Raw genomic sequence first — 25,999 nt, 5'->3', positions numbered from 1 at the left:
AAATTCACTAAACTTACTGGTTCAAAAAGAGAATTTTAATTTTTCAATAGAGAGAGGCCCAAGTGTGAAGCACTATTATGTTCAGTGAATTTAATCTCTCCTAGTTTTCGTTTAATTGAGGATGTTAGAAGTATAATCAGGAGGTAATTAAGTGATGATTTAAAAACTTCATACCATTTATAATGTCTGTTTTTAAAGGGGCCAAGTTCATGGTGTAGATATAACTTTTTTGATACACAGAATTCACTGTAGGAACTAATAAAAAAATTTTTCTTGCATTTTCAAAATACAAGCAGAGGACTTTTCTAATTTTTACTTTTCTGAAATGACTATTCTTTCTCTCACAGTCTGTTCCAAAAATTGCTTACATGCCATATTTTTAAGTGGCCATAACATTTTTATATTTATAAAGGGAAAGTGTCCTCTAGAAAGCCCATAATATTTAGTTAAACTTACTATAAAAAAAACCTTACCAACAGTTTAATTTTTTCTTTATCACTGTTGCCCTATATTCTGAAAAGATCTTTATAAAATTACTAATAAATTTTGGTTTAACTATAAAAATATGGTATAAAAATATTTCTAATTATATGTGCTTGACTCTTGCCTTAGAGTAAGTGTGAGTAGCCAATCTTCATGTGTAGACTGAGTAACAATTACCATATTTTATTGAATCTAAGATGCAACTGATTGAAAGGAGCATCTTTATGTTCACTATGAAAGAAAAAAAGGCTGTCTATTACACTTGGTACACAATCAATAATCAAGATGTTTCCAGTTTTGAAGTGGAAAAACGTGCATCTCAAAATCAATGAAATATGTCATTTAGTCAAATTCTAAACACTACCTGTTAAATTTTTCATTCTCACCTTTCACATAAATAAGGCATGATTTAGTTAAGCAAAGAAAACTTTATTTCTGCTACACATAACAACATATTGTTCTAAGAAACAACTACTATATTAGTTTTAGCATTAATGTGTGGATTAAAAATACATGTCAACAATCCCTGCTCCCCGACAAAACAATGTTGTGCACAGACTATCAGATATATGAAAAAAAAAGCTGTCAACTGTCCACAGGGAGTGCGTCCAGTCACATTTTCAGTCAGTCAGCTGAGGATTATGTCATTATTTAGTCTTTGTTCTGTAGAAAGAGCACAACACAAGCATGAAAATCATCACCTGAAAGGAAATAGCTGTTGTATATAGTATTCCTAAAATGTTAGGAATTGTTCCTTTATTCCAATATAACCAATGTTATCCGCTTACTTAATCATAGATACCCCCAAATAAGCAAAACTGAACTTACCTGGAAGGATGATGCAAGCACATACTGAATTTCTGGGGGGAAATGCTGTAAATTAATACAGAATCAGAATGCTCTCACATACTAAAATTTTTATTTTCCTCAAATAGAAATAAAAACATTTTGTACACCAGCCTCATCTCAAAATGGCACTCAACTACTTTAAAGGTCATATGCTTGGACCAGTTTCTTCTCCTATTTCCTAGATGTGGCTCACTTTACCTTAGGCTTATTCCTCACAGACAAAAGGAACTAGCCTTCTTGAGCTGTTTATGTCCTCTTGCATTTCATTACTCTAACCCTCCTCATCTATGCCCTAAATATATATAATAAATAGCTCACTAAGGAAAAAAATGATAGATGTATACTTTCTGACAAGTCATCCTAAAAAATATGCCCTTCCTCTAATGTAGGGAATTGGATGAATGTATGTCACTATCACAGGAGAACACATGGTACTATAAAATTTTGCTCTCAGAGCACCAACTGACCATGGGGTAGTTTTGTATCATTAAACTTTTAGTTTTTGATCATTTATAGAGATACATCTCAAAGGTTTCACTTCGGTCACCAACGCAATAGTTCAGCTCACATTTGAAAAACACTTAAAAAAACTTTGTAAGGAATTTTGCTGACTTGTTTTCTCTCAATAACACCATGATAAAAACACAGCCTCAGAAGATGAAGAGATCTGCCTAATCACAGTCAGTTAAGTGTCAGAGATGGAATTTCAACTCAGACCTTCTGATTTCATCCGGTATTTTCCATGTTATATAAATAATCATTACGAAAGGCTCAACCACAAGGTTAATTTCTGTTAATTTTTTGATATTCAGAAGTTTTTGAGGACAATTTTCTTTGAATAAAAGGATTGTTACCTGTATTTTAAAATATTCACAGACATGAATAAACATTTTTCATGCTATTTTAGAAGATAGATTGTGTAAACAGAATTCAGTTCTTAACATTTTATTTGTAAACGCAAAAAACCACTTTGTTATAAGAAAGACTTGCTGATTCTTTTTCACTGACAATTTAATATTTCTACATTGTACAGAATAGTAGGAGTGGTTTTGTAATTAAAAAAAATTGAAAACATTTCTAAATTAGGATTATTAACAGTGGGCCCTATGGACACTTCCCATTGCCAACTGCCTTCCAGGAAGGAGGAAATAATCAATTAACTTGCTCTACTAAAGGAAGGGACACCAGCAGTTAAGGCTTGAGCAATCCGTTCTGATAGATGCTAGCTCTCATAATTGATCAGAAAGAAAACCTGAAGTGAAAAGAGAATTGCATGCAAGCCAGTAACTTTAAACTGAATCTAAAGTGCTTGTCAGCTGCTACCATTTGACCAGCTGCGGACTTGGGAAGTCGGCTTGTGTGGGAACAGGGAAATGCTCAGCTTCCCCTGAAACTCAGAATTTATTTACAGAATAAAAATGTGAGAGTTGGACATTTCTAAATTTATAAGAATGTTTCCCCAAACCATGAAGATACAACTGTGATAGAAAAAGAAACAAGTTTGAATTTTAAAAACTAATAGAAGGAATTTATATGGCTGCATATATAATTATTTATAATAAAAGAGTTTTTGATAAATTGTCAGGGTTAGTTTTTTTTAATATATATATGCACATACATATTTTCTGAATGTGTAGTTTTAAAGCACAAACTCACATATATAACTCCAGAAAAACACCAAATTTTTAAATTCAAAGGTCTATTACTTGATATTGTGTCTTAGGCATTTTATGAGTGAGAAGTCAAAACATTCTTTATAAAGACTGTTATAAATTACCTCAATTCATAACTCAAGGCATTAAGTCTTCAAGTTAAACATTTTAAAAATATTTCAACTTTAAGTTTATTAAAACATATAGTAAAAAGTCCAACTCTTAATATCTAAGACACAAACCAAAAAGCAATTAATTATCCAAATTGAAATCTGATTTTATTTTATAGAAGGACAAAAACATTCTTCCAGTAAACATCAAAACTATTTTAAGTTTAAAAAATATTTTGTAAAATTAACCTGAACTGTGGTTTTATCAATGAAGTTGTAAGACGCAGTGCTTTAACTGACAACTTCTGAATCACTAAAAAGAAACTCCTAACTAAAGTATTTATTATACATATTCCTCTTGCTATACTATTTAGCCAATGTGTTTTATAATTCATATTAAAAAGGACTTACCTCAAGAATCAGTAAGTTCTCTGTCGTTTGTTAGATTCTTCTCTTGGGGAATCTGCCAGCATAACTTTAAGCCTGACTCCATTCAGGATCTTTCCGTGTAAAGTACTAATTGCATCATTAGCACTTATTCTATCTGCATACTTGGCATACCCCACATTTTTTCCTGACACAAGGTAAACTTCAATCAGGTTACCAAAACGACTGAAACAAAGTAAAAAAAAAAAGAAAAGAAAAGAAAAGAAAAGAAAGAAAGAAAGAAAGAAAGAAAGAAAGAAAGAAAGAAAGAAAGAAAGAAAGAAAGAAAGAAAAAAGACATTAACTGATGTTAATAAATACTGCTGCTTGGATCTTAAAGTCGGGGTCCATTCTGAACTCCTTTTTCACCCCCCTCCCCATTTCCTATCTCCCATTCAATCTTCTTAAACATCTCCCCTCTCGGTCAGTTTCTCTTCATTCTCACCCAGGATTCTTTCTCCATGAAGACCATCGTTATCTTTTCCTTAGGGTAATACCTTCTTCACTAGCTTCCCAGACCCCTGGGCTTTTCCCTCTTCAATCCATTCCTTACCCTGTCTTCTGAATGATCTTTCTAAAACATTTTCTCCCTAAAAATCCCTTCAGCAGCAACTCATTGCCTCTACGGTGAGACAAACTCCCTAAAATACCCTGTGAGCCTTTTCTGACAGGGCCCCTTGTTCTTTCCAGCTTAATCTTCCCTCACAGCCTCAAATTTCATAGTCTAATGATGACCTTTCACATTCTCTCAGGCAGGAATAACGACCCACACCCTCAGCTTTCTTCCAGGATAAAATAATTTTATCCTTCAGGTTTTCATGATACCTTGCTTCCTCCAAGGAGTCTTCCAAAGTAGCTGCCCCTCTTATGTACTTCATATAGCCTGTCCATCCTTTCGTAGCACTAATATCATCAGGTAGTAATTTCCTATTTACTTCTCTGTCTCCTAAATACAGTTAACTCTAAGAAGACAACAACTATTATGTCTTGTTTATAATAGAATATTTTGTTTATACATCTCTAGCATTTAGCACAGTGCCTGCCTGGAACACAGGACAGGTTCAAGAAACAAGGTACATGAATCAGTTAAATAAAAGTCAAAATACTTGAACCATGTACCTGATATTTTGCGCAGTTCTTTAAATTTCTTTATTTCTTTATTTCTTTATTTTTAGAGAGGGGGAAGAAAGAAAGAAAGAAGGAAAGACACATCAATCACTTGCCCCTTACATACACCCAACTGGGCAACCTAGGCATGTGCCCAGACTGGGAACTGAACTGGTGACCTTTCATCTTGTGGGACTACGTCCAATCCACTGAGACACACCCGCCAGAGCTTGTGAAGCAATTTAATGAGCTTCCTGTCTGTCTTTTCAATTCACTAGTAATATTGTAAGGCAAATGGGAAAAAGAAACAGCTGAGGAAGGAGTTATAAAAAAAACTAAATAAATCTGAAACTAGGACTTCTGGTCAAGATAGTAGCAAAGGTAAACACAGCTTGCCTGCTAAACAACCACATCAAAATTACAACTAAAATATAGAACAACCATCAGTCAGAACAGTCAGAAATTGAGCTGAATGGAAGTCTGACAATTATGGAATTAACCACATTCACCCAGACTGGTAGGAGAGGCGGATATGCAGAACAGGCTGGTCCCACATCCATGCATGGTGGATAAAAATGTGGGAGGGATGGATATCTCAAGAGCAAGGAGTCCCAGCCCCATATCAGGCCCCCCAGCCCAGGGTTCCAGTGCCAGGAAGATTAAGTCTCCATAATTTCTGGCTGCAAAAACCAGTGAGAATTGAATCAATGGAAGAAACTTCAGGAGTCCCAAGTAGTTCTCTTTAAAAAACCCACCCATGGATATATATACTCAGACTCACATCCTCTGAGCTCCAGTACCGGGGTAGCAGCTTGAAATGCACCAGTGCCATACAGGGAGAAACTGAAGTGTCTGGCATCAAGATGAAAGCTTGGGGACAGCTTTCTCCCAGACAGAAAGGTGAGCAGAGGCCACTGTCTCTTCTAGCCCTCCACCCACAGAACCAAAGAGCCAGTAGGCTGGTGCCATATCTGAGATTCCATCAACCTGGCTAACACTGCTTTCCCCACATGGAAATCTCCCCAGACTCTGACAGACCCAACCAAGCTGTTAACAGGGACTTTCCATATGAGTGGCTGGTCTTGGCTCACGCTTCACAACTTCCTAAAGCCTATCAAACAAACAACAGCTGGCCTCAGTGAGCCCTCAGCTCCCGTATCTCTTGCTAAGTGGCCCCAGGCCCGGCAATAGCAGCAGCCAGCCTAGTTTCACAGCTTGGCTTTGCTTGGGAATCTCCAAGCCTAGCATAAGTAGCAGCCATCTTAGATTGCTTATGCATGGTCGCCCCGGGCAGAACACAAGTAGGGGCTGACCTTGGCCTGCACCACCTGGGAAACCCCATGGCCAGCACACCCAATGGACAGCTACAGGCAACCTTGCAGCACCACCCTGTCCCTGCACAGCTGATTCTTCAGTTGTTAGTGGCCACAGCCAGTCCTTGCAGCAGATTGGCCTGGATAAATCCCTCCCATTGACTTGCCAACAGCAATCAAGGCTCAACTACAAGAGGATGGTATACTCAGCCCACATTGAGGGTTCACCTCACTTACCCAACTTGGGTGATAGGGGAGGCTGTGCCACTGGACCCTACAGGACACCTACTACTTTAGGCCATGCTGCCAAGACAGGGACTCAAAGCAGCCCTACCTAATACACAGAAATGGAGAGAGGAAGGCTGTCAAAATGAGGAAACAAAGAAACATGGCCCAAATGAAAGAACAGATCTAAACTCCAAAAAAAGCACTAAAGAAAATGGAGATAAACAATCTATTAGATGCAGAGCTCAAAACACTGATGCTCAAGGATGTTCAAGGAACTTAGTGAGGACCCCAACAGCATAAAAAAGACCCAGTCAGAAACAAAGGATACACTAATTAAAATGAAGAGTAATTTATGGGGAAACAACAGTAGAGTAGATGAAACTGAGAATCAAATCAATGATTTGGAACATAAGGAAGCAAAAAACAACCAATCAGAACAAGAGGAAAAAAGAATCCCCCCAAAATGAGGATAGTGTAAGCAACCTCTGGGATGACTTCAAATGTACCAACATTCGACTCATAGGGGTGCTAGAAGGAGAAACGAAAGCAAGAATTTGGAAATCTTTTGAAAAAATAATGAAAGAAAATTTCCCTAAATTGGTAAAGGAAAGTGATATGCAAGTCCAGAAAGCACAGAGAGTCCCAAACAAGATGGACGCAAAGGGGCCCACTCCAGGGCACATCATAATTAAAATGTCAAAGGTTAAAGATAAAGAAAGTATCATAAAAGCAGCAAGAGAAAAGAAGTTAGTTACCTACAGGGGAGTTCCCATAAGAGTGTCAGCTGATTCCTCCAAAGAAACTTTGCAGCTATAAGGGACTGGCAAGAAATATTCAGCAAGAGACCTACAGCCAAGACTGCTCTACTCAGCTAAGATACCTTTGGAATCAGAAGGCAGATAAAAAGCCTCCTAAACAAGAAAAAACTAAAGGATTTCATCATCACCAAATCATTATTATATGAAATGGTAAAGAGACTAATTTAAGAAAAAGATCAAAACTATGAACAACAGCATGGCAAAAATACACACCTGCCAACAACTGAATCTAAAAAACAAACTAAGCAAACAAGAATAGCGACAGAATCACGGATACAGAGTGTTTTGATGGTTGCCAGATGGGAGGGGAGTGTGGGGGAATGTGTGAAGAGGTGAAGGGATTAAGAAGTAAAAATAGGCAGTTACAGAATAGCCATGGGGATGTAAAGTACAGTCTCGGAAATGGAGCAGCCAAAGAACTTATACACATGACTCATGTTCATAAACAATGGTGTGGGGATTGCCTGAAGGTGTGGGGCGTGCTGGGTGGAGGGAGGCAAAGGGGAAAACCTGGGACAACTGTAATAGCATAATCAGTAAAATATAATTAAAAAAATAAAAAATAAGCAAGAGCCTTCCCTCTTTTTACACTTATTATATACTCTTCCATACAATCAGGTAATTGTTTACTCAATGAAGTAATTATAAAGTCCTTAAGGATTCTACAGAGTGCTCACAAAATAGAAGATCCTTAGTGAACTCTGTTCATTTATATTACAACTACAATGGAAAAGATATGTGAAAAGAGTTTAGACAAGTATACGCAAATGTATCTTCTATCAAGAAACAAATGATTTGTCCATTCTAGGCATGCAACTTTTCAAAACAATACTAAGGGTTTTTATGCCTTCAAAACAAAATTAACAGGGAATTAATTCTGTGTGGAAACCTAGGATGTGTGAACAATAAGAGAAGAAAATGATCATATAGTTTAAAAGGTGATATCAATAAAGGGTTTGTTTAAACCACAGAACAAATCATCTCTATCTGATTGATATTGAATTTAAGAAGTTGCAAGATTGTAAGAGTGCTTACATTACTGGTTTAAATAAATTATATTATAAAATGTAATTTTGTGGAACTGAAATCTTACCAGAATATATCCTCTAGTACATCTAAAGGTAAAGGATGAGGATTAAAGACGATAAAAAGTCTTTCTTTCACAGGAGTTTCAGGAGGGGCTTTTTTTTTGCATGGTGGAAGCACAACATCTGTTTGGATTTGAGGCAACTGTGATCCAGAACTTCCTCCAAATTGCTGTTGAAGAGTCAGGAACAAAACAAGAAAAAGAAAAAACTGCATGTGAGGGATCTTAAGCCAAGAACTAGAAAGATGTGTATCATGGCACTTACGTGGTCTGTTACTATAACTCAGAAAATTTTCTTGCATAGGTAATAAACAAAGGCCACAATTACTTTATTTGTATTATGAAGGTTAAATTCTTCATAATATATATAAAGTGGACGTATTATGAAAGTTAAATTCTTACGTACTTACCAGAAATTGCTGCTGAGTTGGATTATTCCACACCATTGACGCAAGCTGGGCAGCTACCATCTGCGTTGCCATTTTTCTAAGGAGACTGGAGATAATAACTGATAATTTACAGAAAACCAGAAATAGTCTCTTAACAGTAACTTGTTCTGTGTGGCCTCCTCATCTGAGAGGTCACTTGTTTTCAATTTTTATTATTCAAGTCATAATCACGTACACCCAAAGCTTGGCTTTAGACCCTCCCAGGATGGTACTTACTCTGTTGCGTTACTCCCATCATCAATGAAGGAAACACCTATCCGATTCCCAGGAGGGTACTGAAATCCATGTAACTTGTATTTTGCATAAATAGCTGATGCTACATTAAAATACTGAACCACTCCATGACCTAAAACAAAGGTAGAGAATGTACAGGAGATAAAATTAAAGCAGAATGAATACTGAAAGCCTTTGTTGCCACACAAAGGAAACAATGTAGAAATGACCTAAAATCACACAGCCAGTAAACACAGAATCAAATGTGTCAGAAAACAAAGTTCCCTTACATATGTGTGTAACAGCTGTGTTCCTACAAAGCAAAGTATAAGCCAGATTTTGGTAAAAATATGAAAATGATATTCTAAGGATAATACCTCCCATTAAAAAAAGCTTTTACAAAATCAAAAGGCTTAAGAAAATACAAAGATAGATTAAGCTAACATTAGATAATACACTTAATTAATTAGCTGAAAGTTCAAATAGCTGATATTAGAGCCTTGCTTCCATTATGAAGTAGGAAGAAACAGGTACTTGAAATGAAGGAGAAGAATTTTTATTTCAAGGTATAAAGTTTAGGAAAAAAAAGACCTAGGGATGAGGGCAAAACTTTAGGGGTTTTATAACTTTGACTATCATTAACCAAGAGTATAGAGAGAGAGAGAGACCCTCTTCTTGTTGAGTATTTCTTTTGTACAACTGGAAACAGAAAATGCTCTATTGTGTGGGAGTTAAAATATTTTTTAAAATAAATGATTCAGTACAAAGAAGATATATTCCGAGGGGTTTATTAAGATATCACTGTATTTAAAAGTTTACCATGGATAAAAAGGAAAATTGTCAAAACAAACAGCATCTAACATATAAAGTGTCATTGGAGAAAAGCCGTTTTAACAAAACGTATATTTAAAAATAACATAGACATTATTTACCATAATTTGAATAAGGATCTCGTTGAACTTCACAGTACTCCAATCCTGGTACTATATCAAAAATGCTGAAAAGCTGCTCTTCTGTGAAAGGTACTCTTGATACAACTGACAGGCGTTTGGAGATAGCTTCCTGGCCTCTGTTGTCATTCTTGTCAAAATTCGAAAATTCGGACTGTTGCTCTTGAACACAGAAAAAAGTAAATCTTTACATTTCTATACATTCAAGAATTTATTTAACATTTTAGGTACTAGAAAACAGAGTGAACTTCCACTGAGTCCATTACACTGAACAAAAGCACTGTATTTTGTAGAATGCTCTTGGTCATCAGTACTATCAAAAGGGACCAATGACAAGAAAACAGACAATTCTTCCCCATTCCCTAGCCTTCAACACAGAAATATAAGCAGAAAGGTATAGTCTAATTTCACAGGAAAATGTTTAATATGCAAAACTGCCGAATATGCCAGTGTTTCACCTAAAAGAACGTTTGTGCCAAGTAACACTCACAGCCTTTACTTTCTTCACTCATTTCCCCCTTTTTCTAGCTTCTACTTTTTCATTCCTCTCCTTTCTCTTGCTCTAATTTTAAAGCGACAGTAGCTCAGGGATAAAATTTTAGGATTCAATACTGAGGAGTGATCTGTATATGTCTTTCACACTTTTTTGGTCAGCTGTGTAGAGGTAGAAGCTCACCCAAAAAAGTGGCAGTGACATAACATAGTTTAATATTTAGAAAAAGCATAACTAACCATATAAAATTACAATTAGAAATAGTTAAAGTAAGTGTTAAATATTAAGGACATAAGAAGTCATGACATACTTAAGAAGAATACTACAGTATGACTTTTATTCACTAAGTGATATTTAGAGACTGCTAATAAATGAGCGTTCTAAATAACTCGATTCAGATTGTACATACTACTTACACTACTTAGCAACGGTTGCCCACTTACCAAATGGAAACATATTTACTCTAGGTTCATGTCCCAAAGTCTCCTGCCTCATATTATTATAATAATCTTGTTCTGAGGATTCAGATGCTTTATTTTTGGGTTCAGCCAAGATTGCTCTAAAACCTGAAAAGAGAATCCATGAATTTCAAGCTTCACAGCAAATTTGACATACTTGCAGATATACTTGATTGCTAGTGCTGGACTTAGCTTTAAAAATATAATTGTATAAAACAAAGTCTACACAATGGCCATTTCCACCAGACCTATTTCTTTGCCTTTTTGGAAGATAAAAAAGGTCAAATAAGAAACAGTAAGAATCCCAAATTATGGGTAAATGTAGATGTGGAAGAGCAGCAATCCTATGCTATTTTTCTAATCTCCCTCAACTACAGGTGACATCATCATTCTCCCAGGCTCCTCAACATCGAAATCTTACGAGGCTTCTTCACATTTAACCTGCCATCAAGATTCTTTCTTTGAAATACACTTAGAATTATGATATGTTTCACTTCAACTTCTCTGCTTCTGTTTCTAATTTAGATTCTCTTTGACTAATTATAACAACTCTTCAACTGGCCTCTTTGTCTGTGGATCCAGGATTTTAAACAGGGGGTCCAAGAAATAGTTAGAAAAGGTAGGAAGGTTCCATAAACCCTCTGAAACTTGAAACAAAATGTTTCTGCATATATGTGCATATGGGCGTGTTTCAAGGAAAAAAGTTCATGTGTTATTCAGTGGCTCTGAAAAGGATAAAAAGTAGCTTATTTGAATTCATTCCCTGGAAATCCATCCTTGCTACTGTGGTTAGCTCATCTGTACTAAAATAGTTTTTACTATTTTTCTCCTTTTAAAACAATCTACAAGGGAATCCAAATGTGGGCCAAGCTTGAACTCTTTATAACCTCTCATACATGGTTCCAGTGTATCTATTTACCTGTCTCATAATATCTCAGCAGAAACATTACGCTTTACTGAGACTGCTGCCTTTCACCAGTATTAAGCAAAGATATGTTTATCCTAGCTCTGTGCCCTTGCTAACACTGCTCTCACCTTCTGTCTTGTGTACCCTACACAAGACGTAAATCCTACCTCCAATGCATTCCCATGTTCATTTGGTGCACTAGTTTTTCACCACTGATAGACTATACCACACACTTTTGAATATTTTCTTCATTTGGCAAATTTTTATTGTGGCTACTATCAACAGCAGTATCTTTGAATGAGTTTTCAATAAATTTTTTAAAAGATTTTATTTATTTATTTTTGGAGAGAGGGGAAGGGCGGGGAGAAAGAGAGAGAAACATTGATGTGTGAGAGAAAAATCAGTTGGTTGCTTCTCACACATCCCCAACTGGGGACCTGTTCTGCAACCCAGTCATGTGCCTCAACAGGGAATCGAACTGGCGAACTTTTAGTTCACAGGCCAGCGCTCAATCCCCTGAGCCACACAAGCCAGGGCCAACAAATTTTTATTGAGGGTTTAATTACTAGGTATGTGGGGCGACAGAAACACAAATAAGACATACTCTGTTTTCAAAGAAGCTTTTAAAAATTCTCTTATTCTTTTAACTATTTTTTTGCATATTAGATGTTGGCTATACAATATAGCTATACATTTCTTAAATAGCAAGACTGTTTTATATTCCATTTGTATACCTTAACCAATAATGAGTATATAATAGGTACTCAATCAACGTTGACTGAGAAATTTAGAAGGCTCTAGGAGATAATTTTGGTATGTACCTTAGGGTTATCTAAGAATTCTACTAGTTAATGATAATTCTTCTCAGTATGTGATTTTTATAATACCCTAAAATCCACTAATTTAATTACTGCATACCTCATTTCCAAAGGTCAATATATCTAGAAGTATGACAATAAGGAAAATCCTCCTTGGCTTATTCTCCATGATTACACCAGCAACAGGAGAAGATCTAATTAATGTCACTCTAGTTTGAAATTAATCCAATGTATATTTACTTACCTATGTTAGGAAACTGTTATAAATCTTATCCTTAACCTATATGTTTGTTAGTAAACTCAATTCTATTTAGGGTTTAGGCGAAATATGAACAAATACTTAAAGAAAACTTGTTAAGAGTTTTTGAAATATAAAGAATAAATTTTTGAAAATCTGAAAGGGTAGGTCAATTTCTTAATACTTAGTATTTTAAAGTATGTACTTAAAAAAAAACCAAATTTCTATAGAAATAATAACCAAAATATGACAACAACACTTACTAAATTATTGTAGTTGCTCGTATTTCTTTCCAAGATGGTGCTTCAATGAAAGCTTAATCATACCTCCAAATAATTTGCATGTGAGGGCTATATATATTTAAATTCCCACTGCTAAGATTAAATTAGCAGGTATGGTTATTAGCCAAAACCAGTATTAGGCTCAGGTACTTAAAATAATTAGAAACCTTAAAAAAGTTTTTAACAATGTTAAACAAATACATACTTACTTCTATCACAGTTTTCTATTGCTTGGGCAGCTTGTGATGGTTTTAAGTATCGAACATAGCCCAAACCTTTACTTTCTCCAGTGACCTTATTCTTAATAATGCTGCAATACTCAATATCTCCATATACCTATTAGAGTTAAAAGAAATGATCTTAGAGGAGTCAAAATTAATAACTGTACAGATTACTTCAGAACTACCTTAAAAATTATTTGTACCTCCTATTTGCCAAAAAGAAATTAGAATTTACAGCGATTTTTAATAACAGAATCACAATGTCACAAATTAATGAAGCAGTAAAAAAACAACCATAGTAGTGATATAAATAGCATAACCAAAATAATGAAAATGTTTATTTATTGATCATTTGCTTTGCATATACTATCTTAGTGTAACAGCAGTCCTTCAAGAATACACACACACACACATTTACTGCAGTGCTTAATTCACAGACAAGGAAGCTGGGTCTTCGAGAAGTCAGATAGCTTGCCTAAGTTAAGAGGAGAGAGTAAGAATTTGTACATTGTCCGAAGAGCTCCAAAGTCTTGCTCATTAGTGGTTAAGAGCAGAGGCTTTGGAATTGAACCTTCTCTATTCACATCTTGGCTCTGCTACATATTAACTGGGTGCTTTAGTTATCCTCTGTGTGCCTGTCTCCTCATCTGTTAAATGGGACAATAGCTGTACCTACCTCACTGGGTTAATTGAAAGGTCAAATGAACTAATACGCCTAAGGTATTTGTGCAGGGTCTGGAACATAAACACTCATAAACATTGGCTGTAATTATTTGTCTACCTTCTAACAGGAGCAGAAATGGTTGTATATTCTTTTGAAAAACAGACTCCCAAAGTATATCTCTAAAACACACTGGCTGACTCAGAAAGTTAGTACTCTATATGAGGAATGTGATAAATGTTTATTTTTTAAATGTTGGAAGAACTATGGGATATAAATTCTTAGTACTTATTATTTATTTTGTAAAATTCTCATGTAACCAATTAGCAACTTAATTACTATTTAGACAAAAATGTCACATTTGTTCACTCAGAAAAAGATAATTTATAAATATATAAGGTAAAAACTCCTTACTATTGGAAAAAGTATGGAATACAAATTTCTGGTATTTGTCAGGTCTGAAGTATTTTATTAACCTCTCAATCGGAGTAGGACAGAGGAAGTTTGAAAATTACTTTTTACTACTTGGTTTTCAATCTTGCTTATTGCTCACCCAATTCACAGTACTAGGAAGAGTAGTAGAAAAAGGATAAAAAAATTACAACTCAAAACAACTTTAAAATTGCTTTTTAATAATTTCTATGAAAATATATCACTGCATATAAAAGTCAATGGCTAAAAGAGATTTGAAATTATTTTTACATTTCATTTATTATAATCTTCAAAGCTGTAATTAGTTTTTTCTTTAAATATAACTCTTCCAGAGACCTAATTTTAGGAGAACACTCTATAAAGAATTAGTCCTTCTGTGAATCAGTACAATGTTAACATACCATAGGCCCGTAAAAAATGCTAGATAATAGAATTTACACTCAGGCTTGCCTTGCTTACCTCTACATGAGAGGCAACAGACAGAAGTGATAAGGGGGTGCTTTAAAATTATAAAGGCCAAGAGCTGGCTCTGAGCTCAGATGACCTGGATTTGTATCTTGGCTCCACCACCAACGAGGTGCCTAACCTTACTTAAACTTCTAAACTTTATCCTTCATTTTTTGAATCTATATTTTCATTATTAAGTCTGGGGGGGGAACATCACCATTAATATTTTCCAGTTTTTATATATTCTTTAATTTAAAGTTAATTAATTATAGGCTTACTACTTAAAAACCAGATGGAAAAAGATTAACTTGAAAATAGTTATTTAATTTGTCACCACCAATCTAATCCAACCACACAACACTTCAGATTTAGCGACCGTGAAACCAATTTAGCATTATGAGTTATCACAGATGCTAGCTTGGTTAGAAAACGTAGGTACCTTAAATTTTTCTCGTAGATCTTCTTCTGTGTAGGACTTTGGTATCATAACAAAGATTCTTGTAAGTTCTTCATCTTCAACATCTCGGTGACTTCCAGATGATCTGGACTGAGCAATAAAAACCTAAGAAACAAAACAAAACCCATAAAATAACGTGAAAAAAAATCAGTTGCTTTCTTATTCCTTAAATATACTTATTACTAGTATGAGGTTCATGTTAGGTTAAATGCAATGTATTAAGGTCACATAAAAAATGTTTTTAAGCAATCTTTATTGCAATGACTTTTTATATGAGCTAATACCAATCTCTGCACTGTTTTTTCTGAACTTATTTTTACTTTTGGATTGTTTTTGGTAAACTAGTGACTGCACTGAAAAAGAATGTATGCTCTGCAGTTGTTGGGTAGTACTCAACAAATGTCAATTAGTTGATTGACAGTACTATTAAATGTGACATATCTACTAATTTTATCTATTTGTTCTATCAGATACCAAGAGTAGTATATAAAAATCTGATCGTGAATTGATCTCCTTTTTAGTTCTATCAATAATGCTTCATGCATTTTGAAGCTCTATTATTGAATACCTAAGTATTGCTAGTTGCTTTTTGACTTATTTTTTACACCTTAATATTCCTTTCCTGTTGAAGACCATTTTGTCTGATACCACACCAGCTGTTTCTATCCTTTTACTTTCAACCTCTTTGTATTTTTATGCTGTCTTTTGTAAATAACATTTAGTTTATTCTTTTTTAAATCCTGGTAATCTCTGCCTTTTAATTGGAATGTTTAGTACATTTGTTTAATGTGACATTTGACATAGTTGGGTTCTAGATGGGAATATTTTTACTTTTTTCTATTATTAATCTTTTTAAAGAGGAGGTAATATAACCATACGGTGGATAATCTGAGTGACCATGCAAATGATGTATGTTATCAAGAAAATGCACAGAATGACTTGATTCTCTTTTTCTACTATTGGCAATTTAGTGTTACTGAAACATCATCATCTATTACATTAGATGACATTTAATTTTGCATTGCTTTTATTTAATTTGTAAAATTGCTTTATTTTATATTATTCCAGAGGAATGTTAAAATCTCTAAATATTGTGGATTTGTTTATAGAACTATAATAATTTTAATAGTTTTTTTAATAACTTGAAGAAAGGTAGTAAGATTAATATAAATTAGCATACAAGGGCCTTTGAGGGTTTCTTCTTCTTAAAAGGGGAGCTGTTTGTCATTCAAGAATGACAAAACCTGGACTTACAGAAATCTAGAGTAAGAGGCAGCAAATAAAAGAACCCAAAACTTACAAAACCATGAGATTTTAGGAATGCTGAAAAAGGTTGTTATGCCTGCTTGGAAAACAGGGGTCACAGAGGTGTAGAACCTTGCTTATAAAACACAGCCAGAGCTATATCCCAAGGTAAAGTCTATTTCCAGTTTCAATAAATGCATACTTTATGTTCACTATATGTCAAGCACTACACGATATATTAGTAACACTGAATAGGGCAGAAATGGCCCACCATAAAGTTAGTCTAGTGGATGTACCATTAATGAACAGACAATAGGGAACCTTCAAGTATATGGCAAGACATGGGGAGGATGTCTCAGGTAAGATTTGAGATTGAAGTTGCTGTCAGATCACAAATTTCTAAATTTTAGGAGACCAGAATGTTTCAAATATCTGATGAAGGAGACAGTATCTAAGTAGGCCACATGTACCATAATCAATCACTCAATGGATGATTTCCCCTAAGATTTTATGTTCACAGACTATAGGCTCTAACTAAGAGACATTCTTACAAAGCTAAAACACAAGATTTTTCTCTTCTACTTTCTAGGTTTACCCTTTTCCTCTAGATAATGTAGCTGGTCACAAAATAACTTTTACTTGGACAATCTTCTCTGGCGGTAGGCTTGGTGCTGTAATTTTCTAATTTGTCTTGTAGACAGATCTTTTGGAACTTTGCAAAAGCAAAGTACATGAGGAAAATTAACACTGAATTAATTCAACTGGGAATGCTGGGGAAAAATAAACCCCAAAATTATACTGCAGTGGAAGATAGCTCAAGCTGCAGCGGTGAAAGAATGAACTTACACTGTCTAGCTAGGCACTGGGGTGAAACAACCCTCTGGCTGAAAATCAGTGGGCAAAAATGTGAAAAACAGATTTTAAACTTTAATTATCTTTCCAAATAATTTAGTTTCTCTGTGACTAAAAGGGAAGATCTATTTCAGTGTTGGGAGTTTTATTTCTCTTGTATAGATTTAATGAAGGAAATACAATGTTTTTGGTTCCAATCTTTGTGATTATGTTACACTCATGTATAAAAATCCTCTTCACTAAGATCATAATTGGAAGATGAAAATGATCAATCTAGTGCAGGAGTCAGCAACCTATACAGCTTTCTGTTTTTCTACAGCCTATGACCTAAGAATTGTTCTTACATTTTTAAAGGGCCTTTAAAAACAAAGCGTATGTGACAGAGACTGTATGTAGCTCACAACGCCTAAAGTATTTACTGTTTGGCGCTTTAGAAAAGAAGTTGGCAAACCTCTGATCTAGTATACTCTGTGCCCTCATAATTAACTTTGTAGATGAGCTGTTGTCACCACTTCAAAGGGTTGGAGAGGTGAGAGGAGCAAGAATGTCCACTGGGCTGCTGATGTAGTCCCAGGCTCCTTCTCTTTTGCATATGAAGGTAAAGGAAAGACCTGCAGAGATTGAGAGATCTCTGAATATTTCATTTATAGGTCTTACATATTTATAATATTCTCAGTTTTCTGTAGTAAATGTGAACAAATGAAAAAAACTTGAAGGGAAAGAGAATTTTGTGGAAAGCTCCAACAAGATGACATATACACCAACTATTTCTGCAGGACGGGTGAAGGGTAGAGTTTGAGCAACTGCTAGATTCTCAGGATTAGGCCAAGTTGAGTTCACAAGTAAGGAATGACCTCTCGGCTAACTGTGAAACAATAAGGATATATAGAGGGCTTACCTTATACCAGACACTGTGGTAAAAGCATAGGTTAAGTCATATAACCCTCAAAATTACCCTTTCTGCATGCGTCAGTTATCTCAATTGTACAGACAAGAGTAGGGACTATATAAATACCACCAGGGCGAACTAAGCATCCAAAGAGGCATTTACTACAACTACACTACCATCACGATGACTTGGTTCTTCCTAAGGAAGTTTATATTTTGTTCTGCTCTCAGAGAAAAGTGGCAGTACCAAAACATACGCTATTAATACCTTCACACATAGGGATTATTTAAAATAGTTTTCAAAATCACAAAAATGTAATGAATATGTAATAGTGGCAATTTAAACACCTGCACTTAAGTTGCATATACACTTGTCAGGTGGTGGGAAAATGTCCAACACCAGAGGGCCACAGCTCATGTACCTTTATCAAGTTGTTTGACCCCATACCTAGCTGTGGAAAGGCATAGTTATGTTTTTGTTTTTGTTTTTCTGTTTTTTTTTTTATGACGGTAGACTGGGGCGGGAGGAGGGGTTTACTCTGAGAGAGGAGGGTCAAAGGACTCCTCGAGCAGGCCAGGGCCGGAGCTGGTCCAGGAACGCAAAGTTCCAGATTTGTGAAGGTGGGGGTGGGGTGGCCCGGCCTCCGCAGCTCTGCACCCCAGTCGCAGCAGCAGCTGCCTGGCTGACCCGGGGGCGGGTATTCCTTCCGCACCCCTCCATACCCTGCACCGCGGTGCAGGCTCACGGCCCGCTTCTGAAGACCCTGTTCCTCACGCCACCCTCCCCTTTTCTCGTCCCCAGAATGCCAGGTGTTGCCTAGTCCGCTCCCAGGAGGAGACACACTACCACTGCCCGACCCTGATACAGCTATGGGTGAAGGGAGGCCCGAGACATCCATCCCCACCCCCGGACACCGACCCCGCAGGTACCCGTCCCGGGCACCCGCACCTTGATAGGCTTGGTATCGTTGGGGCCGAGGCACCGGCCGTGCATCTCTTCCATGGCCCTACAGGCCTGCGAGCTGCGCGCGAACTTGACGAAAGCGATGCCCTTGGATTCCTTCGTGTGCTTGTCCCGCACCACCCAGATATCCTGGATCTCCCCGAAGGGTGAGAAGCGCTCCCTCAGTACCGACTCGGGCGTGTACTTGCTGATCACCAGGAAGATGCGGCTGTTGGGCGGCTCGTCCAGGCTGTCCACGCCCGGGCGGAAGCCTCCGCCGCTCGCACAGCTGCCTGCTTCGTCCATGGTGCTTCACCCAGACGCGGGAGCCAGGCCCGGGTCCCCCTCAGCCCTCTCCGCTTCCGCCGTGCCCGCCACGGCCGCTGTCGTACACCTATAGCCGTTGCAGGTCCGGTGCTCCGTTTCCGGAAGACGGAAGGGTCTGGCGCTGTCCGGCCGAACCGGCTGCCGGCTTCTGGGGAGCAGCCTGCAGCGCCCCCTGGCGACATGGGGGAGCCTAACCCAGTCCAGGTCATCCATCCCGCGGAACAGAGGCCCAAACACCAGGTGTGTGATGCTTGTACCCTGTGAGCAGAACAGCTCGTCTGTGCACAGGCCTTTCCAACTCTGGCTTTACTCAACTCTCAGAGGCCATGGATTCTTACCCAAAGCTTGCCATCTTGGTCACAAACTCAACAGAGGACCACCATAAGAAAGCCTTAGGGCTCAAAGGAACCTTTGAACTCAACCAATTCCAGCCTCATTTGCTGAGGAAATTGAGATAAGAAAATTGAGGCCCGTGGAAAAGCTACTGGTAAAAGAGCTACAAGTAAACAGAGCTAAAACCGGAACCAACCCCTTCTGCTGATTTGTTCAACTCTCACAATCACCCCTGGGGCTTTGAGGGCAGAAAGGGTAGATTACTCAACTGTGAAACTAGGAGAAATCGTAAGGTACAAGCAGTGTACAAAGTGCATACTGACTTCTAAGGCTTCTTGTTAAGCGCTTTGAGGAGAGGTCATCAGAAAACTAGCAAAAATCCAGAAATAAGGCCTGGATATAGCACTGGCGTTGGAATGAAGTGAAAGGAATAAAACAGAAAGTGGTCCACGAGCCAAGTTCCTTGAATGCTCAACTCCTGACTGCAAAAATTTGGATTGGTATGAACTCAAACAGAGAAATACTATTTATTGCGTGTCAACATGTGCCAGGCTCTGTGCAAGGAGCTAGACATACAATGTGGAACAGGAAGGATACTGTGATTCCCACCCTCAAAGAGCTTTTCTTCTATTGTGGAAACCTTACATGTAAATATATAATGCAAAGTAATGTCAGATTGTGTTCCACAGTTTTGCCACTGAATTGTGTGAGCTTGGACAACTTACTTCCTATTTCCAACTTCAGTTTCCTCAACTGTAGAGGAGAAATAATATTACCTATTAAATGGGGTAGCGATCAAGCTTAATTAAATTAATTCATCCACTCATCTAAAACTAATGTTTTTGACTGCCTATTGTGTTTTGGGCACTGTGCTATACTGAAGTGATATAGTATTAAACAAAATAGTCACTCTGCTTCCCTCATGCAATTAATAGTTTAGGCTTGTATAGTTAGGATTATATGAGGTAATATATAGAGAGCTAATAGTTTAGAGATCAAATGAAATACTATTATGTACAATGGCACAATAGAGATTAATTTTCTCACTCTCTTTGACCATAGTGTCCCCTCCCCAACTCCAAGTATTGTATAATTTGTGATGGCACCTAAAAGTCAGGGATTCTGAGTTCTCACCCTGAATTTAGCACAAGAATGTGAGTTTCTTCTTGCATTTCATTCCGCACTTGTGAAAGGAGGGCTGCTTACCCTGGTGCTTAGCAAGTCAAGGAAGTGTTTTATCTTAACTTTCCACTTCTTTTAATTTTATCCAGACCAATTAAGGCCAATGAAAACAATGTGAAAATGTAACAAATTTATTGATGTGAGGAAATGTAAAGATTCTAGCAATACTATTTGCACACCAGTGCCATCTAGTGGAAAATATATATGATTAACTACTTACTGGGCAATTTCTGTTCTGCAAAACAAGATTACTGGTTGGTATCCTGAAAATATTGGGCTGGTATAAGGAGAAGTTACTTCTTTTTCTTAAAGAAAGTATTAAAGATTGCATAAAGCAAAACCGGAAACAGAAATATTGTGAAAGGCTAAGAAAATAACATTTCTTTGCTGCCCAATCATGTGAAATACCACATATTCAAGGAAAATAAGAAATGTACTTATAAATTACTGTATTTTTCTTCATTGGTACCAGTTTATTGTAAATACAGTTCTAGGGAGGTATAATTCATATATCATACAATCCACCCATTTAAAGTGTTCAATTAAATATTTTTAGTATGTTCAGAGTTGTGCAACCATTACCAGTCAATTTTTGAACATTTTCATCACTCAGTAATGACAGATGCCATGTTTCAAATCATATAAAATCATATTTGAACATGAATTACATGCAATTAAAACAGCTAAAATCTGAGGTTTGAAATAATGATTATTAATTGGTCTTACATGAGAGAAAAAATGTGCTGGGTACTTGTGAATTAAATTGTTTCAAGTCTGTAACACATGCAGCATATAAAGAACAATTATTAGAATGATAAACTCATATTTATTTCATATAAAATTCAGATTTCTCTTGAAATTTTTCTTCCAAAATTTTTATGACTTTTTTAAAAAATTAGAAGTGATAATGAAATAAGAGGTCATTTATTTTGAAATGCAAGGAGAAAATAGTAAATTCTCGTCATTGTTTTTCACATTTTCTCGAATTATGATGTAACTGCATTGCAGCTTATTGGTTATCAATATTAGTTTAAATACATTATATTTAATTAAGTAAAATTTTTTTGCCTTATTTGCCAATTTTTAGTAGATTTTACCACTGATATTTACTGGTGATCAATTGAAATTTTCATGTTGTTCTGTATGAATATGGTCCAGAATCTTCATTTCCCATCTGTAAGTACCTAACCTGGCCTGTGGTAGAGACTCAAAAAATGGTAGTCTCTGTTTTCTTGATTTTGCATGTCTTTGTTTGAGTTTCAGAATATTATGTAACTCCTGGTTTGATTTTTTTTTCCCTCCAGGAGACCTTTGAATCAACTTGAATACATCTTTTAAATATGTAGATCACAGGACAGAACTCACACTTAGGTACCACTTAGAATAGTTTCATTCAACCATTGAGTATTGCGGTTATTTCAATTAAATTTAAAGTAATTAAGGTTAACTATAATTAAAATAATTAAAAATTCAGTTAGTCACATTAGCCACTTTTAAAGTGCTCAAAAGTTATTTGCGGCATCAAGTATATGATGCACAGGAAGAACATGTTCATCATGGCAGTGAGGTACTTTTGGACTGAGCTCTAGAGAAAAAAATGTTGGGCAAAGCTTCCACTTATCTAATTCACAAAAATTTCATTGTCACTTTCTCAAATGTCTTGATTGTTGAACAATTAAAAGTATTTTAATATTCCTATTTCTCTGTCACAGCCTTACCACGCCCATCTCACTGAGTAATTATGTAACCATAGGTAAGCTAGTTTCCCTTCTCAGGTTTTCCTAAACACAACTTGATTTTCTCACCTATCTGCCTTCAGTACATTCATCTTGTAGCTTTCTGAGTCCTTCCCTCCATCCCTTCTTCCTTTTCTCCTTCAGAAGAATGAGTTCCTCTGTTTCTCTTCATACTCCATTCCACTCTATTGGCAATTAGCAGGCAGGTTGCCAACTTTTTGTCCGTTCTTGTACTGCTGTATTTTTGCGTAGTTCCTTTATAATGATTTAACTTGCCCAGGTGACTGCCAAGGGTTCCCTGGAAAGGCAGGGGGCCGAGCTGCCGCCTTGTGGTAGGTGTGGGACTAGCTGGGAGGGAATGGGCCAACCAGTTAGGAGATCTGAGTTCTGGTGATGGGCAGATGCAGTTTGGGCCTGGGTCCACCCAGACAGGAATATCCAACTGTCCTGCTCATTCAACTCACAGAGGCTTGCCCCAGCCCCAGCCCCAGCCCCAGCCCCAGCCCCAGCCTGGTGGGACCCAGGTGTTCCTAGTTGGAAAAGAAGACTTTCTAGTGTGCCCTTCAGATTTCTGGGTGGGACAAATTTGCAGACATTAGTTTGATATGGAGGTAATGGTACGGGGGAGTACAGATGGGAAGTTTGGAAAGCTCGATTCTTGTTCCAGCTCAGGGGTTCAATAGCAGCCTATTAGAAGGGGGAGGGTTCACAGACATGAAGTGATTCACTCAGGGTCACATTGTAGTGATGCACCCCGCTTCAGTACTTTTTCCACTACAATATGCAGAATCCCTTTTAAAATATCCTAGTGAGCTTCCCTGCCCTCTTTCATCACTTCAGTTTTGTGGGTTTTGTAAATTTGGAAAGCTTTATTGGTGCTTTGGTTGTTTCTGCTACGTTCCTCTGTTTACAGGGAAAGTGAGAAATGATAATGGTATGCACCAATATTAAAAAGTACTATATTATTTACTCCTTAAGCACTCTCGTTCATTTAAGCATCTGCTGTGTGTGTCAGATACGGTGTTCAACAAAGGGTTGCCTAAATCACTCTTAAAAGGGAATCGTGAGAATTCTAGGATTATAGAGGCAAATTCTTCTCATCTTTCATCATCTCACTTTACTTTTCATCAACTTGTAACTTTAAACAAGCATTCCTCATTTTTCTTATCTCTAAAAATAGAGATATCAATATCTGTCTCACAGGGGTGGTATTAGGATTAAATGCATTAGTAATAAATATATAAAGGGTTTAGACTACGCTGGGCACACTATAAGCATGTAAAGTGTTTGCTATCTTATCCTGGCTATTAATCATTAGAATTACTTCATTACTGGCTGAGTTAACATTCTCATACCAGACATCACATCTTTGCCTATTTCAGTGAGATATTTCTTTTTAAATACTAAATACTAGTAGAGTGCCAAATGATTATAGGACAAAATTAATTTCCTTGGTATCCTTCCTAATCTTCCTTCCCCTTTCTTGTTACCATTGCTAAATCTATTGGTTTTAATGCACTTTGATGCAAGGGCAATAGGTACTTTCACAGCAGTGATTAAAGATGGCGGTACTGAATGTTTTCATTGTGATCAACTCTGGTAGTTTGAACAATGATAATGGAATTTTTCTCCTAAGTGACCTGCATGCGAAATCCATATAAGTAAAGAAAGCTTTATTTTTTTAAAAAACATATCTAGTTTCCTGAGTTACCAGTAACATTAAACTGGTATAAAAATCAATCCAATCTTACTGCTTTATGTGAAAATTTGAAATGAAATTTCTTTAGGTAGCACTGAGATAACATTTTGTTTTTATGTGATACAAATTTTATGGTTATAGTGACTCTATTTTACTAAAAGACCATAAATTTGTTTTCATGACTAGTTTTCCTTCTGCGGCTCTTGTTCAAAGGCTCAGTGAATTCTGTACTTAGGCAGAGAAGTGATAGAACTCATATAGGTAGAAATTGAATGCAGTGTTTTGAGTCAAGTTTGGAATTTTAGAGTAAATTTCTCTCTTGGATAAAGTGAGTTTTCTTACTGTGCTTTTTATTAGATCTAAAGTACTGATTAACATTTTAGTTATTTTGGATACTGCCCAGAGGAAACTTACCTTCTCTTTAGGTGAATTATTACCACTGTTTTGGGTTTCCACATAGATTTAAAGAAATTAGGAAGATACTAATTTCGCAGGTTACTGTATATAAAGTACTAGCCTCTCTCTGAGTAACAACTAACTTTAATTAAACAATATTGTATTTTTTAATATTATCAAAATAGCAGAAACTTTTTCTATTCCTAGTAGTTATAACTGTGCAGTCAAAACTGTGCTGTCAAAGAATTCGGTATTTTCATGGTTTCTATAATAGTAACTCTTGTGTTAATATCCATTCATCTCTACCCCTCCCAGGCACCCATTCTTCAAAGAACACAGGAGCAGGCAAACAAAACCCAGATACTGCATTAATTAGCATTTTAAACTACATTTTTTCCAATAAATTGAACTTATTTTAATTTTCACATGAGTTTATATGGAGGAGTCATTTACTTAACTATGTAACAGAATTTTTGGCAGTCTTAACTGAAATATCTTTGTACAAACTTTATTGTGTATAACTATCACCATATAATAAAATCATCCTTATTTATTTATTTTTAAAGTATATTTTATTGATTATGCTATTATAATTGTCCCATTTTTTTCTCCTTTTTATTCCCTTCTGCCCTGCACCCCTTCTCCCACCATCATTCACCCCCTACCTTAGTTCATGTCCATGGGCCATATGTATAAGTTCTTTGGCTTCTCCATTTCCTACACTATTCTTAATCTCCCCCTGTCTATTTTGTACCTACCGTTTATGCTTCTAATTCCCTGTACCTCTTCCCCCATTCTCCCACCTCTCCAGCCCTGCTGATAACCCTCCATGTGATCTCCATTTCTGTGATTCTGTTCCTGTTCCAGTTGTTTCTTAGTTTGTTTCTGTTTTTTATGTTGAGTTGTTGATAGTTGTGAGTTTGTTGTCATTTTCCTGTTCATAGTTTTGATCTTCTTATTTTTCTTAGATAAGTCCCTTTAACATTTCATATAATAAGGGCTTGGTAATGATGAACTCCTTTAACTTTACCTTATCTGGGAAGCGATTCATCTGCCCTTCCATTCTAAGTGATAGCTTTGCTGGGTAGAGTAATCTTGGATGTAGGTCCTTGTCCTTCATGACTTTGAATACTTCTTTCCAGCCCCTTCTTGCCTGTAAAGTTTCTTTTGAGAAATCAGCTGATAGTCTTATGGGAACTCCTTTGTAGGTAACTGTCTCTTTTTCTCCTGCTGCTTTTAAGGTTCTCTCCTTGTCTTTAATCTTGGGTAATATAATTATGATGTGTCTTGGTGTGTGCTT

At 36.5% G+C, this 25,999-nt stretch overlaps 1 protein-coding gene across 3 annotated transcripts; it reads right to left on the bottom strand.

The window, feature by feature from the left end:
- Positions 1 to 891: 891 nt before the first annotated feature.
- RBM45 (RNA binding motif protein 45) lies at positions 892 to 19,423 on the bottom strand. 3 transcript variants are annotated; one of them, XR_008528218.1, is made up of 11 exons: positions 19,033 to 19,423; positions 15,081 to 15,203; positions 13,090 to 13,216; positions 10,622 to 10,744; positions 9,668 to 9,847; positions 8,739 to 8,868; positions 8,484 to 8,568; positions 8,080 to 8,243; positions 3,506 to 3,706; positions 1,312 to 1,356; positions 892 to 1,146 (listed from the first exon to the last, which is right to left on the bottom strand). XR_008528218.1 is itself a non-coding variant. In XM_054562714.1 (11 exons), exons 1-9 carry the CDS (start codon positions 19,330 to 19,332, stop codon positions 3,514 to 3,516), a joined length of 1,425 nt encoding a protein of 474 aa, XP_054418689.1. In that variant the 5' UTR covers positions 19,333 to 19,423; the 3' UTR covers positions 892 to 1,146; positions 1,312 to 1,343; positions 3,506 to 3,513. The 3 variants fall into 3 exon arrangements, 2 of the variants coding, with proteins under 2 accessions (XP_054418689.1, XP_054418688.1); XM_054562714.1 differs by having other exon boundaries at positions 1,312 to 1,343; XM_054562713.1 differs by lacking the exon at positions 1,312 to 1,356.
- Positions 19,424 to 25,999: the final 6,576 nt, after the last annotated feature.

The sequence above is a fragment of the Pteronotus mesoamericanus genome, unplaced genomic scaffold (genome assembly GCF_021234165.1).
Source record: "Pteronotus mesoamericanus isolate MK-2021 breed Mesoamerican mustached bat unplaced genomic scaffold, CSHL_Meso_final scaffold_651, whole genome shotgun sequence".
NCBI classification, from domain to species: Eukaryota; Metazoa; Chordata; class Mammalia; order Chiroptera; family Mormoopidae; genus Pteronotus; species Pteronotus mesoamericanus.
The sequence above is the reverse complement of the archived record's forward strand: the minus strand, read 5'-3'. Positions and strand labels throughout refer to the sequence as shown.

Bases quoted from the DNA above. Each gene is read 5' to 3' on its own strand.
- RBM45 (XM_054562714.1), bottom strand. From the start codon at position 19,332: ATGGACGAAGCAGGCAGCTGTGCGAGCGGCGGAGGCTTCCGCCCGGGC. The intron at 13,217-15,080 runs GTACCTACGTTT...TAACTCTAATAG, and splicing joins ATCTACGAGAAAAATTTAAG to GTATATGGAGATATTGAGTA. The intron at 10,745-13,089 runs GTAAGTATGTAT...TTCTCTTTTCAG, and splicing joins AATAGAAAACTGTGATAGAA to GTTTTAGAGCAATCTTGGCT.